Raw genomic sequence first — 18,791 nt, 5'->3', positions numbered from 1 at the left:
CCTGAAAATAACATCGGGGCCCGAACATTCGATAAAAAAAATCGGCGCTGCATTTTACACAGGCAGCTGATCAAAAAAAGATAAATATGATTGCAGTTATACGCGTTTGTTTAATGTTTTCGGAATATATCATATACCAGTAATATAAGTTGTTTTAAACTGTTAACATATGAACAGTATATGTTCGTCACTGATTAAATAGTGTCATTGTGTGTCAACAAAATTTGTGTGTGCATGACGTGCATTTACAAAAGTTTAAATTATTCGAATTGATGATTGTCAAAGTAGCAAGCAAAAAGTAAAACATGAATGACCATGTGAACGTGCAGTATCGAACTACTCACATACTCGTACAAATGTATAAAAGGCCTACTAATATGTGCTTGAAAATGTGCTTAGATATTCAGCACTCTGTTTAACCGTACTTATTTGTTTCAAATCGACTCGTGAACGCCTCAATCAGGTATCAGTGGAAAAAATGTTATTTTGAAAGTTGATTGTGAAAAGACACAACCTACAACCTTCGCTTTGAAAGTTGTTATTTTTGTCTAAAATATTGTTCTGAGAACTGAGGCGGTTAAGACTATTGGTTGTTTCTAATTTCTCCTGGTATTATAAACAAGAGTACGCAATGTGTGCGCTAGCAGATAAGCCAGTTTTGATTTATTACTTAGCAGTTGAACTAGCTGTGATTCTTAGAAATTCGGGAACAGAAAGCAGTTTATCTAGCGATTTTACCCCATTTAAAATTTAACACGCCATGAGTGAAGATGGTTGTTATTCAACTAAGTTTTATTCTGTGTGGATTCCTGATTCCAACTGGCTTTGCAAAGTAAGATCATGTTTTATTTATCTTTAATCTTTCGCATTGGCACAGTAATTCTAATCGTTATGTCATTTTTCTCAATGTGTTAGCACGAAATAGGCAAAGAAAAAGTATTTACTGTATGCTGTTATTCCAATATTTAGTGTTCGCTATTTGGTTACAACGCATGTAATGAAAAACGGGTTGAGAAAATCATGACACATGTTCGTACTCAAACAAATGTAGTCCATACTTTATTGAATTGAGTATTTTGAAAGAATGCTTAAGGTCCTGAATTCAAATACAGCACTATAGAACAATTCTTTATGAATATTGTTTTTTTCTGTATAATGTAGTGATCAGTATTTTGGAGGTTAGATATCGACATATTTCTATAATAAATTTATAGTTTAACATGTATTGGGAATTTTACAAAAGGCTCGAAACATTATGTAAGACATGAACTGATTATACCGATTGAAGCAGTTATAAATATAAAACTATTTTCGAAAATAACCCTTAATTATGTAACGTTAAAAATCAATTTATTAATTCCATCCCGAATATATAACATTAAGCGTGCACATGCCATTTTCAATAAAATCAGACGTTAATCCAATTATTACAAGTAATAAGATACAGCTGATTTTACATATTATCCCCTTCGCAAATTTTGATGCATTCATCATTTTCCCACGAAATTGGTTTAATATGAACATGAATTATATACATTTCTTATGAAATTGTTAGTTTATTACACCTTGAAAAGGAAAATATTGAAATTTAAATCCCATCGTGGCAAGTCGCATGACTTAAATAAAAGCCTTTGAATTTATACGAAAAATGCAATTTTGCGCGACGTCACATACATGATATTATGCACAGCGTCAAACCCGACACTTAAGCTGAAAGTTTGCTAAAGAATCATGTTAAACAAAATGTGAATGCCCATGACAATAAAATTGACACAACAAAACACGTCTTTTTGTTATTTTTTGTTATTTCCTTTCTGAACGGTATCTTTTCCATCATAACATACAACTCTGCGATTGAAGAGTTATTCTTCCCGGGAACCAGTTTTGCTAAACAGTTAAAGGGCAATGAGGATCGAAATAAAAGCTCCTATCAACAATTAATAAACACAAACAAGTGTCTAAACTATTCGATATATGTGTTTGCTCTACATCAATATTATTTTGACGCTTAAGGATTGGCATATTTATGATACATCTTTAATTCTTTGTCAGCAAAATGAACATTGCCGAAACCGTTACTTGAGTTTTTTTAAATGCCTTTTTGGTACCTGGAATGTTTTATTTAGTTTTTCTATGCTAAAGGTAAATTTTCCGGATGGCAAAATCCGCATTACAGCTTCAAATGGGAGGGGTTTTATTACACAATTACACATAATTTTATATGCATGTTAATATTTGATCAATTTATGGGTTTACTGGGGGGAGATAAAATAAAATTAAGTAAAACTACTCATATTTGAATGGACGTCTGGCATGAAATGAAACAATGTTCATACGGTACACTATTTAAAACTACGTACACCGTCATGAATAACTGGTATATGGAAAAACTCACTACGCACACTTTTCAAGGATTACTGGTATGTGGTTGAACCAAATGTTTACAATATGTAAACAATTGTATGTGGTAGAATCAAATGTTTTCAAGTGTAAACCTACATACCCGTTGCAGGGAGTACTGGTATGTGGTGGCACCCAATGTGTTCCGTCTCAATCACGAGGAAACGCTCGTGACGGGAGTCCTTGGAAACGGGAGAGGATATTTTCAGGTAAGAGGATTATTATTTAAAGATAAACTCTTATACCCATATAAGATTTACAACAATTGATACAATTGATTTATTATATCAAAAGGGATGAACAAAAATCGAAAACAATGTTGTTTTTTTTATGAGGGATACCGAGTTTTATTTGAAAGAAATGTGCAGACACGGTAGTTCTACCTGATGAGACAAAAATTAATCGCATTAAATAGTTTAGCACTCTACAATTATTTCTTACTTTTGCGTTTTCAGCTATTTAATACATAGTTACAATCTTGTTATCAATAAAAAATAGTTTCCATAATTGCACTACCTAGGAAGTAGTTATAGGTTGATCACTCAAAATTTATGTTTATTACACATGTGTATGTATTACTTTTGAATATGAATGTCACTTTCACTATGCTTAAAGGAATAGATCGGGCAGACATAGCAATGGTATTAATGTCGACGTCAACACCGATACAAGTGTCATGGTTTGAAATAAAAGATCACGCATGAAATAAATCAAAATAGTCTGAGGTCATGCCAACACACAAATAGTAATATATATGCAAAAAGCTACAGAAAAATGCTCAGTAGCAAAAAGTTTAAACATAAACCCGGTTTAGTGGCAATGGGCAACGTAAAATGTAAATTTACTAGGGGTTTAAACCAGTTTATTTGCACAAACGTCACTCTTATCCCAACAATTTTTAATAAAGATAAAATAAACCAAGATAAGTCGATCAGAGTACGATTAACCAAGATTGAAGATGCATGTAAAGCGCCTCAAGAATAGGTTGAATATTTGCACTAACATGCTTCGTATATCAATATCTAGCTTGGTATTCAATATCACTCTGATTTCAAGTTTAGAATCATATTTCATTCAGTTCGTTCTCTGCTTAGTGTTTGCAAATATAATAACTATTATAATTTGCATTTAATTTATCTCTGACGACGCTATATATAGGATTATAATCATAGGGCTTATTCGCCATGATGAAGACTTTTTGAGAGCTACAGATAATTAAATATCTTGGATCAAAGAATAATAGTGCTTGGAATATTTTTTCTTTATAAATAAAACGACGCTATATAACCAGATACCCTGATACCCAGATAACCAGTTTCAACCGAGACAAATATTGAATACTAGCCAAGTCTGACTCATCACTTCCTTATCTATATGAGCTTATTTTGAATGGTCTTATGTAACATGAGCTTATTATTAATTGCAGATAAAGTTGTTTTTGGATGACGTTCAAATTGCTCAGAAGCAAGCGATAGTTATGAGCCAAGGTAATTAATGGTAATTTTAAACAATGAACTATAAAGCCCATTTTTTCATATATGCCTATAATACGTTTATTATGAAATAATAAGTTCAACCAAATCAAAAATGCTTATGTAATGCATGGGTCCCTAGTATTAAACATCAAGACATTATTTCACAGAAAACAGCAATGTGGTAACAATGAAGGTGACGGCAGAAAATGTTATGGGGTATCTAGAAGCCGGGACCAAGAAGGAGCAGAAACCGACCCACGTTACTATGGTGGCGTATTTCCCGGATGGCAGCCAGTCTACAAGAGAGATTCCTATTGGTTACACGTCTGGGTACTTGATCGTTCAGACGGACAAACCACTGTATACACCCATGGAAGCTGGTATATTATTATCGATGATTGATAGGGCTAATTTTACAATCAGTTTTTAAGTCTACTAGCTGTTCTACTACATACGATATTAAACGATTGCCGTAGGTCATCATCGAAGATTTTCATATATTGGATTTTGCCATTACTCCTGACAGGTTGCTATATTGTAACAAGCAGCCAAATAAGGCATTACATGCTGTTTATGGCATCAGACTGGCTTATGGAACGTCGTATATTAAAACAATGCCTCTGTTATTATCAATGACCGAGGCTTCAAACAAATACTAGATTTATTATATGTATGAGTTTGGTTTTCAGTGAGTGTTCGTGTTCTTGCGATGGATGAATCTTTGAAGCCAATACGAGATCAAAATGTCTCCTTAGATTTTCGAGTAAGTAAAGCAGGAATAAGATCGAAATGCTTATATTTCATATAGTAACATGATATTATTTCTGATAAATCTGAAATGTTTATGACATAAAAACAAATTTATAAACACAAACCTTTACTGTCCTTGACAAACTTGATTTACGTACGAAAGCTCTTCATTTTTTATTGTGTATGTTTAAATGACGACCGGATTTACTTGGCAGATTTTTTTTATCTCCCTCAACCTCTTATCTATAATATATCAATAGGGTTATTAAATACAGAGTTTTCACGTTCTTTGTGCACGCTCAATTCAAATTGTGTTCTTGTATTGATTTATTGTGCAAACTGGTATACATCGTCGGAAATCCATTACCTAGAAAGCTGAAAATTAATGTATATATAAGAGAGAAGGCAAAACGGCATGTAAATATTTATCACCTCTTTTCAAGACACCATCGTCTGATATCGCCGGCGATGCAGGGGTAAAGACCGTGGACCGTAGAACCTTTAAAGGCAGCATGAACGGCTTTTTCCGACACAGGTTCATGATTCCCCCGTACCCACAAATCGGGGAATGGACCATAAAAGCATATTTGGCAGGACAGGTATTTTAGCTCGAAGATAAGTAAATCTACACATGCACTTTATTTTTCTATGTTTTAGACAATCGGATATCTTGTCCAGGAAATATAATACAAATATGAAAGTTGTTTTCGTGCTGTATGTTTTACAAGACACATTTTTGTATATAACTGTAGATTTATTGTATGAAATATTTACTATACAAGTTTTTCATATACATAACATCGACAGACACCATGCAAGTTCAAATCTTTAACAAGGAATCTTTTTCAACTAGTAAACTACGGATTTATTATATACACATGTTAATGGTCCCGGTTATACTGTTTTACTGAGCTTGCTTCTATAGTTTTTCACATAAGTTTTGAACAACGACTTTAAATTACCTTTCTAGAAGCTATGAACACTATAGGAAACTGTTCACGTTACACAATGTCACAAATCACAATATCCAAACAGCTAGTTGTAAAAACACTTCATATTTTAATAATCTACACAAATTGATAATTTCCATATATTAATGTTATTCAATTTTAAATTTTGGCAGCAGAATGCCAGGCTTTTTAAGGACAGCGGATAACGGATTTGTTACTTGACCATACATATCATCCCCATAACGATTGTTCACAAAGTAACGAATGTTCACAATCACAAAGGCACCTTCTGTGGCCAACCCTGGTGAGCAGCGGTACAGAAATAGGTTCAGAGGTTTTACTAATTGTGTGATTGGAGCCCCGTCCGCAACATTCGTAATGGTCTGGTCTGCGTAGGGAGATTTGGCGCTGTCCGGAGCTTTCGCTGAAACAAGTAGATATAAAAGCAGTTCGAGATAAGAGGCAATGTGTCAGGTCAAACAGTAACACTGAACAAAAAACCCAACCAGAACTAATTTCGTCGAAACAAATAGGAGTCAATCATTATCTTCAGATATACTGAATCACCCGGTGTGAAAACACTACGTTATAAAATTGATAATGACAACCTGAACAAGAACTGACAATCTCTTCACGAGCTTAATATTATATAAAGTTTTTTATATATATATTATATGAGTTGTATAGTTTATAAGCTTGACATATGAATATCATATGAGCTGTTTAGTTAACAAGCTTAACATATACCTATTACATGTTCTGTTTGGTATACTAGCTTTATATTTGTTAAATATAATTAACTTAATCATCATTATATATGAGCTGAATACAACATAGCTCACGTTGGTGGGGCAAAGAAACCAATATTTATAAATAGATGTATGATTAACGGTTACAATTCAGCAGTTTTTTTAGGATATCATAAGTTTGCACTTGTTCTTAAGTATTTAATTCAAACCAAAAACTTTTAGCTATAAATGGATTTGTTGTTGCGTTAATGTTTCTATGATTTGTACAAAATATAGTGTAGTGTCAATTCCATTAGATCAAGAATTTACTATTTTCAGTACGATACCGAAACAATTGTTCCATTCGAGGTCAAAGAATTCGGTAAGGTGTAGTCTTTGCTCGTTGCACTTACTGATGCTTGCATAGCTATTATGAAAAATAAACCATGTTTCTGTATATATAATTAATTGTAACATATGTTACGATCATTACATTTAACCATTACACTAAATTAGTCTGCTCCATCTGGCCGCGACAAGTGTACGGTGACATCGAGGTGACACGTGTGATTTTTTTCTCGTGCCCACGACTAATTCAATCTTTCCCACGACTCAGAGAGAACTAAGTCACGGGAACGAGATTTTAATTCGTAGTCACGACAAAATACGCCATGGGAATGAGTAAGTAAGTCTTGGCCACGAGATAAATAGGTATTATTTTATTTTCTGGTAATTGTTGGTTTGTATATATTCGTGTCCACATGCACGTGGCCTAAGATTGAGTGCGATGCATGTTTGCGCAAGGACTTATAAAATCCAGCCCTTATCTCACAAATATATAACAATCCCACAGATAAACTGACTGAAAGAGTATTGTGCTGTTTGTGGAGTTTTGTGCTGTTGTTAAATGATTCTTATTTGTGATTCTTTTGTTTCTGTGTACTATGTTTTTGCCGTTTACATTGTGCCATTAAACGAGGTTTATGTTTAAACTTTTGGCTACTGAGCTTGTTTAAGTAGTTTTTCACAAGTATTGGTTTAATGTCATAACATCTAAGTAAATTCAACATTAAAATATGCCATTGTTTCCTTAAAAAAATGTATTTAAAGTCGACGAAAGGCGTAATTGTTTGCTTGAATAGAATCGAGTTAGTGATTTGCTCATTTCTGACTCTGCTTCTATGATATACGGAATCAGAAAATTTAGTTTGCCATAAGGATTCTCTTCCGGTTTCAATACTTTGTGTTTTAAATAATGTAATATTTTAGACGGAAACTGAACAGGTATATATTAAAATAGGTCTCACGTGTCAGCTCTATGTAACCGTATTTTTATTATTAGATTTTGGCATTATACAAGAATATACTGTTTCGTATTTCGTCATTATGATTTCAAAAACGTTGCTTTTAAAAAAAAGCTAATTTATTTTATTTTGTCTCTGAAACTTGGCTAAGTTTTTAATCAGAATATTTTAATAAAAAAAATGCGCTTTAGTGGAAATATGATAAGATAAAATGTTATGATTTTATTTGACATTACAATTTTTGTGAGATTGAAGCCTGGATTTAATAATTGTTTCACCCCTTTGATAGTTTGCTCTCGTGTCATAATGGTTTTTTTCTATGATTCATTGTTTTGTAAAATACGATCTCATACTGAAATAAGCAAATATCCTCTATATCTTTTCCAGTTTTGCCGACGTTTGGAGTGAACATAACGAGTGCGGACGAATACATCTTGGAGAACACAGAAGAGATTAAAGTTAGAGTTGAGGCTACGTAAGCACACTTGTACTATATTGGAGTTTCGTATATATTTCAATCCCCATACTTGAACGGCTTCAAGTTATCGAAGTTATGACTTCAGCAAGTTTTACATATTTAAGTCATTTTCGATACCTTGAAGCCGTTCAAGTATGGGGATTGATATATATATATATATACGAAACTCCAATATAGTACAAGTATTTGAGATTCCTGTATGTACAGCTCTTAGTAAAATTTAAAAAATAAAACGAATTCCGCATCCCAAATCATTCACTTTGTTACAATAAAATTCATCGATTTTAATTAATCTAAAATTGCATAGAATGTCCCTGTAAAATCATCGGTTTGCTTCTGTATTTACTCCAAATGTCTTTTTAAACCTTGTGTTATAAATGAAACTTTCCAAAAAAACCTAGTTCATCACTATGTGGCATCACAGTTCTTGTTGCGACTTCGGAAGATTTTGAAGCATATACAATGTTGAAATGTAGATTCAATATTGATTGACGAAACATCCTGAAGGCCATGACCTAGTAGAAAAATACATATACACTATATAGAGCATGTTTATTGATTTCAGTGTAAGATCGTCTTTGATTTCACGATTGTCTTAGCAAATTGAAATTTCACTCGTGGCTTCGCAACTCGTAAAATATGTTTAAGTAATCAATGCTTTATATATAAATAAAATCAATGATCACGAGTTGAATAAAATACGATATTACACTGAAATCAAAAACAAATCTGTATCTTTTATGCTCATTTTTGGAGCTTTATATCATAATTTTAATCATGGGATGAGATATAAGCGTTTACACAAAGCCTCCTTACGCCAGCGAAATGAGTCAAGGTCATGATTATTAAGGAAGTCAAACATGATTTAGATAGTAACACATATCATCTCTATCGTTTTCCATACTGAAATATTTCAAAGATATTATTATTATTCCAGGTATGTGTACGGAGAGAAGGTACAGGGATCTGCGGGACTGCAGTTCAGCATTGTGGAAGATAACGGAGCCAAAAATGAAGTCTTCACTGAAACTCGAAATGATGTAAGTTCTAATTTACATGTGAATACTAAAACTTTCGAGGAAGTTATGTTTGCTTGTGTTTTTATACCATTTTGTCGAAAATGAAACAAGTTTGCTTTGGAGAAGCGATGCATGCCAATCTGGCGTCTCGAAAATAGAGATCAAAGAAAAAAAAGAACAAATTATAGCCTTCTTCGGTACATCGATACTTAGGTCCAAAACAATAAAACTATTTGCATAAGCCTATCTTAAAAATTTTCCTCCCATGAATATGACATGTTAAACAAATAGTTATATTAATTTATTGTAGTTTGAATTTTACTATATGTTTGACTGCAACTATTAAGACACTGAGAGAAGGCAACTTATAAAACTTAATATCTATAGACATCCTTACATATATAAGCTAAATATCTTATGCATCCGAGCAACAAGCAAATGCAGTCTTGGTTTTATATAAACCATAATGCTATCCAATTTTTAATAATGCATGTGTTCTGATAGGAGTTTATCCGTGAGTGTATAATTTTGCTTTAATACATTTAAGATAACTCATATAAAACTGTTCTAGTATGTTGTTGATATATAGTAGAAACTACACTTAGTGTAAGGAAACAAACTAACTGTTTCAGATTTCAGATGAAACACATTTATCATTTGCGTAGATTTAAGTTAGTCGCTTTAAGACTTCCTATTTTTTTCGAATATGAGGTTTAATAAGCAAGAACGTGTGCGCGTTCTTGCTTATTGACATCAAAATCCACCAACAGGTTAAATACAACTGTAATATCAAACCATTCAACGTTGTTCAAGTATTCACTAGGTTCAAGCATTCCAAATTGAGTTATACGAAGCACAAAATTTTCAAAACAGTCGGAAAACGGCAAACAAAATGGCTACCTTTAGAAATAATTTCCAGCACATTTTTCATATTAGGCGAGTTTCGACAGCCAATGAAAAAGGCCCATTTCTCAAATCATATATTAGGCGAGTTTGGTAGCCAATCAAAACGGAGGAAACTCATATTAGGCGAGTTTGGTCGATATTGAGAGAGTTCTGGCATATATTGAATTCAATTGTCTGGTATTGGTACAGCAATTGTCTCTGTATCTCGTCAAATACGTAATAGTTGATTAATAATATCAGGTAACACCCATGATAAACTCATTATTATAGGATCCGAAATTTAAATCATTTTGATACTACGTTAACAAAACAACTTGAAGTATATTCATTAGAATAATATACCGACACTTTGTAAATAAAATGTCCTCTTACTTCGGAAATAAATTGACCAAAGCACTTAAGTCACAAAATAACCGCGGCCGGTTTGAGGACAAGTGCAGTGAACATTTATTTATTTCATCAGCAACAATGTAGTTATTGAAATAAGTTCCTACCAGCTTTAAATATTGCATATTATCAATATGTTATGTTTATTAATATAATATATGATTGTTTAAACTTTTTATTTCATTCCTTCTGCTAAAAATCGTCTACTTACTTTAGTTCTTTATACTTTCTTTATAGCTTATCAATGGCTTGACAGAGTTTACTATTAACGTCCGTGACTTACAAAATGCACGTCGAAGGGGTTTTCCCGAAAATGCACATTTGCTTCTCGAGTCTGACGTCATTGAGGATGCTACTGGGAAAGAAGAGAAATCATCAGAGGATTTCCTTGTATTCACAAAGAGTCCCTTCCGCTTTGATCTTTCAAGGTCAAAGAACACGTATAGACCTGGCATAAGTTATTATTTAAAGGTAATGAGTTTACAACATAACAAAACAACGATTGTGCATGCATGCCACCAAAACAGTTTGAAAAATAAAAACCTTAAAAATGTAAAATTTCTCATTACCTCTTGATCGCAACGTACCTTATTTACGCTCTAAAAAAATAGTTGATACGAACATCGTATATCTTGATTTGAAAGGGAATTCTTCGAGGCGGTTTATTGATAGAATTTGTCTGATATGATAAGGTATGATACAGATAGGAAAACAACAACTTCGCTTGTGAACCAAGGTACAGTTACTATCAAAACTTTAATAATCATACGTCTGATTTTCACGCAATGCAGTATTATAAATGTGGTTTTTTTATGTCGTTTTCGTTCAGGGTGACATGATCTACGTAAATGGACGAAAAGCAGACAATCAGAGAATAAAGATTCGTTTGTTCGAGGGAAACGAAGAAAGAAGAATGGTTAGAGATGAGTACATCACGAATGACATAGGACAGTTTTTGGTACATGTTTCAACAGCAACTCAGCAACAACAATTGCTCTTTCAGGTAAATATGAGCGTGTTGAGCCTAATTTAATACACACCTCATATCTAAGTCTAAACATCTGAGCATTTTCAATGGATTATAAACACCCTCGTCCTATACCTTGAATGGAGTCTATACATTGAAAATTAAATAAAGAATATGATATATTAGTTTTTGCTTGAAATATCTTAAAAGATAGCTTTTTTATGTTTGCCAAATACTTTTATGACGTAGCAGAAACAGAAAGCCGTATCAAAGTGGCTTTCTTTCTATACATTCAAAAACGAATATATTGTAATTGATGATTAATAGTTACTTATATTTGTTGCCAGTGACTAATATGTTGTTGTTATCTTATTTGTCACATTCTGTTTTATTCACTCGCAGGTACATTCCATAGATTACCCTGGAGAGACCGTCGATTTTCACGTCAAACCTTACATCGGCAACAATCAAATGGTTGTTGACATAGTGGATAGGGTAATTATCGATTGCGCACGGTATATATTAGAGACTGTAAGAATTAAACGTTTTAAAAAAAGCCTGATTCGGATTTAATTTTGTGTTCTATTTGCATCCTCTTAGGTAAAAACGCGAATTCAGTTGCAAATTGTATGAGATCGTTTGATAGGTTATCTTCAGCCTGTGACGAATATTCAAACAAATTTGTATTTTTGAAGGGTATAATTGGATTAATTTTGACCAATAAATAAATGTTCCGGCTTTCTGTACCAAACCAAAAAAACTATCATGTTTCGTACAACAGAAAGCTGATGATAATAAAATATTTGACGAAGCGTTGGTTTTAAACCAAGGCACTCATGTAATATCATTATTTTATTTTCGTTCCAGGACAATGCACCGTTTATTAGAGCTTACACAAACATGTATCCGTTCAGTCAATTTACTGGAATTATGATGATGGTATGTTAAGGAACCGCTGATTATTTCTTACTGTTAATTACGAAATACTAACCCGAGCATCTTACATGCTTTATTAAAAACTATGTTTAAATATTCAACTAATAACGTGCCGGTGCTCAAAATGTATTACTGTCGTATATCGCTAATCAAACAAAGTTTTATATTTAAATCAAGTAGTGATCATATATCAGTTCAACAACATCTGTGTTATTTTCACATGGTACGTGCACACCTTTAAACTTACGAAGATTTCATTCCTTTATTACTTTATGTTTTTTTTGTATTAGATCTTTTCATACAATTAACCAATAATGTTATGAACATAAATATGCGGCAAAAACACGTTTGAATGGTTCTCTAAGAAACACAAAAACCTTGCTTATTGCAAAGTATTGTTTTAGATTGTTTCACGTGGAGAAATTGTGTACACTTCATTTAGTCAACCGACAAATGAAATCAACATTCGAATGGAAAACCACATCCTTAAGAAGGTTTCTCCTGGGGCCCGATTGCTCGCGTTTTATGTTGACAAACATGGAGATGGAATAGTGGCTGACTCGACAAAGTTTGCGGTAGACCCCATGTGCAAGGGTGAACCGGTATGTATGTAGGACAGGGTAAGAACTAACGCAAATATCCTTGCTTAAAAGTCTCCAAACTAAAAGGAGGGTTGTTCGAAGGTTAGTCAACCTCTTTAGAATGACTACTAAGGTTTGCAAATGATTTCATATTATATTAAAGAAACATATTCAGAGTAATAGTAGTTTTTCAATGCCGTTTATACAATCTATATCTGTACTAGGCCTATAATATTACAATAAACAAGTTAACAAAGGCGGATGTTCTCCGTTTATTTGTATTTTCATTTTTAGTTTTACATGTTGTTGCGTTTTAATAATTTAATGTGATTAAATGTCTTTTATTACCACCTATAACCATAAGATAAAAATAAAAGGTGTTTGTTCCAGTGGATGATTGCAATTCATTATAACGGGAGAACAACTCGCAAAGCAGGTAATTGCAGTACCTACATGACATATTTGCTGTCTTTTATGTTTTCTAGCTTAGGTTGACCACCAGGAAGACAATGGAATACCCCGGCGCAATAGGTACACTAATGGTGACCGGACCTAGTGATATGTGGGTCGGGTTGAACATCATTGACAAAGCCTTGTTATTGCGTAACAGAGACAACGTCATCAAACACGATACGGTATTACTGATACAAATATGACGTGTTTTGAACACATTTGGATTTGTTAATTTGTTGTTTCGATATTCTGACAAAACAGATTAATAACTTCTCATAAGAAACACACACAATACATCTCAATTACTTTATCAAATTAGTAAAGAAAGAAAGAAGGTGTTAGCATGATTGACGCATTACTCTGGAATCCCTTATTACTAAAATGATTGTGTTAGATTCTTCGGAATAAATGCCTACATGTTTGTTTTATTCAGATATTCCAAGCCTTGGACTCCCATGACCTTGGCTGTGGAGACGGCAGTGGCCAGAATAGCGAAGCAATTTTCAAGGTAATTTAATTGCGTTTTACGTATATGCTTCATTCAATTTCGCTACTGATATAAATATTTATATGAAAAACTACAGAAACAAGTTCAGTATTCGAAACTTAAACATAACCCACGTTTAATGTCACAATGACATAGATAAAATAACAAAAACAATTACAAACCATTAACAAGGCACAACAACACAAAACTCCACAAACAACACACTGAATATACAATATAAATAACTAGGGTTGTGTATTAAGGTTTGTTAGTTACCGTCTTTCGAACGGTCAGTAAAATGTATATTTACTGGGGTTTTAAACCAGTTTATGTGCACAACCTCACTCTTATCCAAACAATCCCGAAAAAGGTAAAAAAGTAAATGGTAAAACAAAGTAAGCCGCTTTACATCCTATATTTTAACTAAACTTAGTGTACCAAAAATGTTATTTGCTCGTCTTGAGACGTCAACTTAGCTTTTTTATGTAAACTAATAGTTTATCGCTGATTAAACCGAAAACAACAACAACAAAAATTCCTTGTATGCATAAACGGTAAAAGGAATATATAACTTATAGCACAATGTTATCTTTAGTATTCAAATGGCAAAACACCAGACTTTTGCACGTTGTTCTTTTGTTAATGCATGCACTGATATCTGTTCCAAAGATTTCAAGCTTGAAACAAATTTGTTCTTAAAATGAAGGGAAAAAGTTATTTTTTCAAAATGTTATGTTTTAACTATACACACGTGTTTTACAAACCATAATTTGCCCTGAGAAAAAATGCATTTTCGTTAAATTTCAAAATACAGGAATGACAAAATTGACCCTCAATGTGCCCTAAGCACATCATTTTAGAAGACAAAATTAACGATAGTGAATCAAATTTCCCTGAATATAGACACTGTCTTTTCAGAATCCAGGATAAATGATATTGACCGATCAATATGCCCCTTTAAAAACAGCGAAGGCTTTAAATTTAAAAATGCAGGATAAACGATATTGACAAAAATATGCCTTGATTAAACCAAACACACTGTAATTTTGAAAATATAGGCTTCCCTGTGTTGACCTTACATTATTGCCCTGCTTAGAGCTAACTAACACTTTTTCATTGTAGAATACAGGATTAACGATATTGACAAATGCAAATGTAGACCAAGCAGCCCTGACACGAACTAGTGAACACTGTGACAAAGTGAAAATGAGACGTCGAAGGAGCGTTTCTTCACTAAGTAAGCACTTGTTAAATTATTGTTTCATTTAGATTCACCAAATAATCGAAATGAAGTTAAAATGCGGACTTCAGTTGTCATGTTTGGATTTTATACACTTGTAAAAGTTAACAATTCAACCAAAAGTTCACAATGACTTGTAGTTTAGAATACACACATCTAATTCATTTTAGATATTTTGGTATGGCTCTTTATTGTATGATTTTATACCAATGCATAGGCTGCCGCAGAAAAAAAAAACATCTTTCACACGCATGCATCAGTTCAATCTACAAGTTTCGTTTGGAAACACTTATTTCGGAGCTAAATAGTTGTTACTGACGTTTCGATTTATATACATTTTGGGTAATACAAAAGTAATTGCAAGATGAAACACATATCATGTCCAGAAAGAGAAATTTATATCCATATTAACTGTTTTAAATCAAACGTATGATAATGCTCAAATATGAAACTGCAAAGGAAAGATTATATCCCATTAGTGCTGAAATAGATGAAATAAAGCTCACACCAAATTCATATAATTCTAGACCACGGCCTGGAGAGAAGATCCATCCTAACTGATGATGACCAGTATAAAACAGATGAAAACACCTTTTTAGAGCTGCTAGGGGTCACTCCAAGGGAGCGATCAAATGTCGAGACCTCGTATTTCTTTGAAGAACACCAACTGAAGTAAGTTTAAATACTAGTAACTTAACAAAGGTGTAATCCTTTGTTCAACAATAAGGTCAATAAAATAATTGCATTTGATTATATATGTCACACATATAATATTTGAAAACGTTAGTTTTGCAATCATTTGAAACTACATCATTTTAAAAATGAACATAGTATTTCAACGTATTTAGCCTGTCGCTCGACTTCACACATCAAAAGAAAGCGACTGCAGTTTTGACGGCCATTTGGCACATACTTTGACATATCACCATGAACTAACTTTTAAAGAGCATACATGTACAATTTGCTTTTGCTAACATACACTAAGCAAGTCCATTGTTGCAATAAATTACGTTAACAAGGTCGGCATTGTTGCAGGACCAAAAAACTACTATTCGAAACTTATTTTTCGAAATGTTTGATACTGTAGGCTTGTAAATAATTAATTCGTGTGTTAAGTAGTACTTAAATATATATTTGAATTAAACTTCAGCAAAGTAATAAAATTTGCTTTAATCTCTCTGATAGAATCAGGTTTTTTACTAATTTTGCAACATAGAAAATGGGCGAGATATCAAGCATTTTTTAGCTTTTTTCTAGCTTTCAGTGAGAATTGACGGTTGATCATATATTGATTATTTTATCTCTTCAAACAGTGAGTTTTACTGTTGAACTCATTTCATCTATTATTATCTGTAAAAAAGCAATAGCACACAATACTGGGAATAAAAAATCTGGTATGACGTTATTTGGCTTAAATAAAGATACAATTTTTGTTTCAGTGTAATATTGCAGTATGCTTCACCGCATTCGAGGCCAAGCTACTTATGAGAATTTTATTTTTTTTAATGCATAGAAGAACTCACAAATAATTCGCTTAAGTAATGATATAGTTATAAATTTTAGGATTGTATTTCAGTGATGGATATTTGGAAAAAAGAATAAGAAACAGAGATTCAATAACAGAGTGGAGTGTTCAAGCCATCGGTAAACTTTCGTTTTTCTTTTAAAAATGTTCAATTGTCTGGAGGACAAAAGTATAGAAATAGGACAAACTGAGCGTTAAGTGTCAGTTCTTTCTCTATGTTAACCCATCCTGTAAACAATGAAGTTCAAGGGGAAATACTATGGCTAAAGGTCACGTCATTTAACCGGAAGTTGATCATGATTCATGTTAATTGTATGAAATACATACTAAACTATAGCCACACAAAACAATTGGAAATTGTAAAACATTCCATTCGAAGAATGAGATTTATATGATTAGCTTTAAACTTAAAACGAATGTATAATATCGGGGTTTTGTAGCAATCTTTCATTTAAATTATAATGTCCAAAACTGATTTGGCGTGTATCTTTCAAAAATCCATAATCATGTTTTGGTAATAAACATTTTCATTTAACTATTTAAGGTATATCGGCAACTGAAGGGGCCTGCATTGCTGAATCAGTCGACGTAAAGACCTACCAGCCTTTCTTTATCCACCTGGATCTGCCTTACAAAGCTACTCGATTTGAACGTTTAAACATTAAAGCGACCGTATTCAACTATTACGACCAGACGCAAACTGTAAGTTCGTTATCATATTTACTGTATCTAACATTTTACAGGGGCGAGTTTTAGATGCGGTGAGATTGCCGCGAATATAGGTATACATGTATGCATTTATTTATGGATAAATTTAGTTATATAAAAAATATTATTTTTAAATGATAACAACTCTCATTAAAGCTGCACTCTCACAGATTTACCATTTTTACAACATTTTTTATTTTTTGTCTTGGAACGAGCAAATTTTTGCGAAAATATCTGCAAAGCAATGATAAAAGAATACTGACAAAAGACTAGATCGCAGATTTTCATATTTCCGTTCGAAAATTAATGTTTTATGGCACTAACGGTTTAAACCGTTACTAACGGTTTAAGAAAAATGCTTAAACCATCAATTATTGAACTTGAATATAAACACCTGCCATCTAATTTTTCGTCAGCAGTCTTATATAACTGGTTTCCATGGATTTTTGGAAAATTTGGCTCGTTCCAGGACAAAAAAAATGAAAAAGTTGTCAAAACGTTCAATCTGTAAGGGTGCAGCTTTAAACGTTATTATCAAATGTGGTCAAAAACCGTGCTGATTTGTGTAATATGTTCCCGCACGACATATAACATGAATAGGCCTAACGGTAAAATACAGAAATATAAATTCGATGCTGTTAGTGTGTTGTTTTTTTTACTTTCGGTATTCACTAAAAACGATTTATAAACATGTCGTGCCACTTAATAAGCATTTAAGAATATATGGCCTTATTGTGGATATTAGTTTGTGTAATTGTTGCAAATAGCCAAAACATAAAATGATTTAATTAAGTGAAATAAAATGAAAGTTCAAAGCTTAAAAAACAAAACAAATATATGTTTTAAGCTCTAAATCAACTGACTTAATTTTAATTCAACTATATATATATATATATATATATATATATAAAAGTAATTTTAAATCACAGTTAAGAACGTAATTCACACGATTTAAAACAAGCATTTATGACAACAAGTAGCCCGAAAAGGACTAGGCTGAAATGATAAGTAGGCCGAATCGACCAGACACCACTGAATTGTACCGATGATAACACAAGGTACCAGTTTTTGAGATTACGCGTGCAGGAGATGGCTAAGGAAATACGATAGAGAACGTTGTAAAAAAAAAAATCCGCACCAATAATGTGTCGCTTTTCGTGGTACATCCGTCATAGATCAGATAATTGTTGTGTATATTTGGAATTTTTCAAAATATATTAATAATCTATAAAACCCATTATGCCTTGCATCCTAATTCATATATAACTTTGAAATTTTGGTATGTATTTAAGAGATCGATAATAGTATAAATTCACCAACGTGCGCAATAATTCACATTTAAACATTTAGGCCTTGGTGGCCGTAAGTAGTTCCGGGTACCTTACAGAAACAATTAAAGAATGCAAAGGACAATTACACATTCAACATGATTTATAGATTCATCCTTTAAATCGACAGTTGTTTTTGTTCTTTTGAAAATCAACCCCACAATGGTTT

General features: G+C 32.7%; 1 protein-coding gene across 3 annotated transcripts in view; it reads left to right on the top strand.

Annotated features, from left to right (window-relative positions):
* Window positions 1-704: 704 nt before the first annotated feature.
* LOC128213156 (complement C3-like) overlaps window positions 705-18,791 on the top strand; it is a 41,535-nt gene continuing 23,448 nt past the window's right edge. For all 3 annotated transcript variants that reach the window (XR_008257690.1, XM_052918708.1, XM_052918707.1), the window contains exons 1-20: window positions 705-832; window positions 2,513-2,609; window positions 3,827-3,887; window positions 4,043-4,255; window positions 4,565-4,638; window positions 5,069-5,224; window positions 6,643-6,685; window positions 7,995-8,082; window positions 9,023-9,125; window positions 10,635-10,868; window positions 11,227-11,400; window positions 11,767-11,859; window positions 12,232-12,303; window positions 12,705-12,902; window positions 13,367-13,516; window positions 13,768-13,842; window positions 14,944-15,058; window positions 15,589-15,733; window positions 16,638-16,705; window positions 17,131-17,288. Coding sequence is in view for 2 of the 3 variants with exons in the window: in XM_052918708.1 (XP_052774668.1) it covers window positions 771-832; window positions 2,513-2,609; window positions 3,827-3,887; window positions 4,043-4,255; window positions 4,565-4,638; window positions 5,069-5,224; window positions 6,643-6,685; window positions 7,995-8,082; window positions 9,023-9,125; window positions 10,635-10,868; window positions 11,227-11,400; window positions 11,767-11,859; window positions 12,232-12,303; window positions 12,705-12,902; window positions 13,367-13,516; window positions 13,768-13,842; window positions 14,944-15,058; window positions 15,589-15,733; window positions 16,638-16,705; window positions 17,131-17,288 (2,379 nt within the window). In the remaining variant the exon portion in view is untranslated. The remainder of the gene's footprint in view (window positions 833-2,512; window positions 2,610-3,826; window positions 3,888-4,042; window positions 4,256-4,564; window positions 4,639-5,068; window positions 5,225-6,642; window positions 6,686-7,994; window positions 8,083-9,022; window positions 9,126-10,634; window positions 10,869-11,226; window positions 11,401-11,766; window positions 11,860-12,231; window positions 12,304-12,704; window positions 12,903-13,366; window positions 13,517-13,767; window positions 13,843-14,943; window positions 15,059-15,588; window positions 15,734-16,637; window positions 16,706-17,130; window positions 17,289-18,791) is intronic.

This window comes from Mya arenaria, chromosome 13 (genome assembly GCF_026914265.1).
Source record: "Mya arenaria isolate MELC-2E11 chromosome 13, ASM2691426v1".
Classification (NCBI taxonomy): Eukaryota; Metazoa; Mollusca; class Bivalvia; order Myida; family Myidae; genus Mya; species Mya arenaria.
Note: the sequence above shows the minus strand (reverse complement) of the source record. Positions and strands in the feature narration are given on the sequence as shown.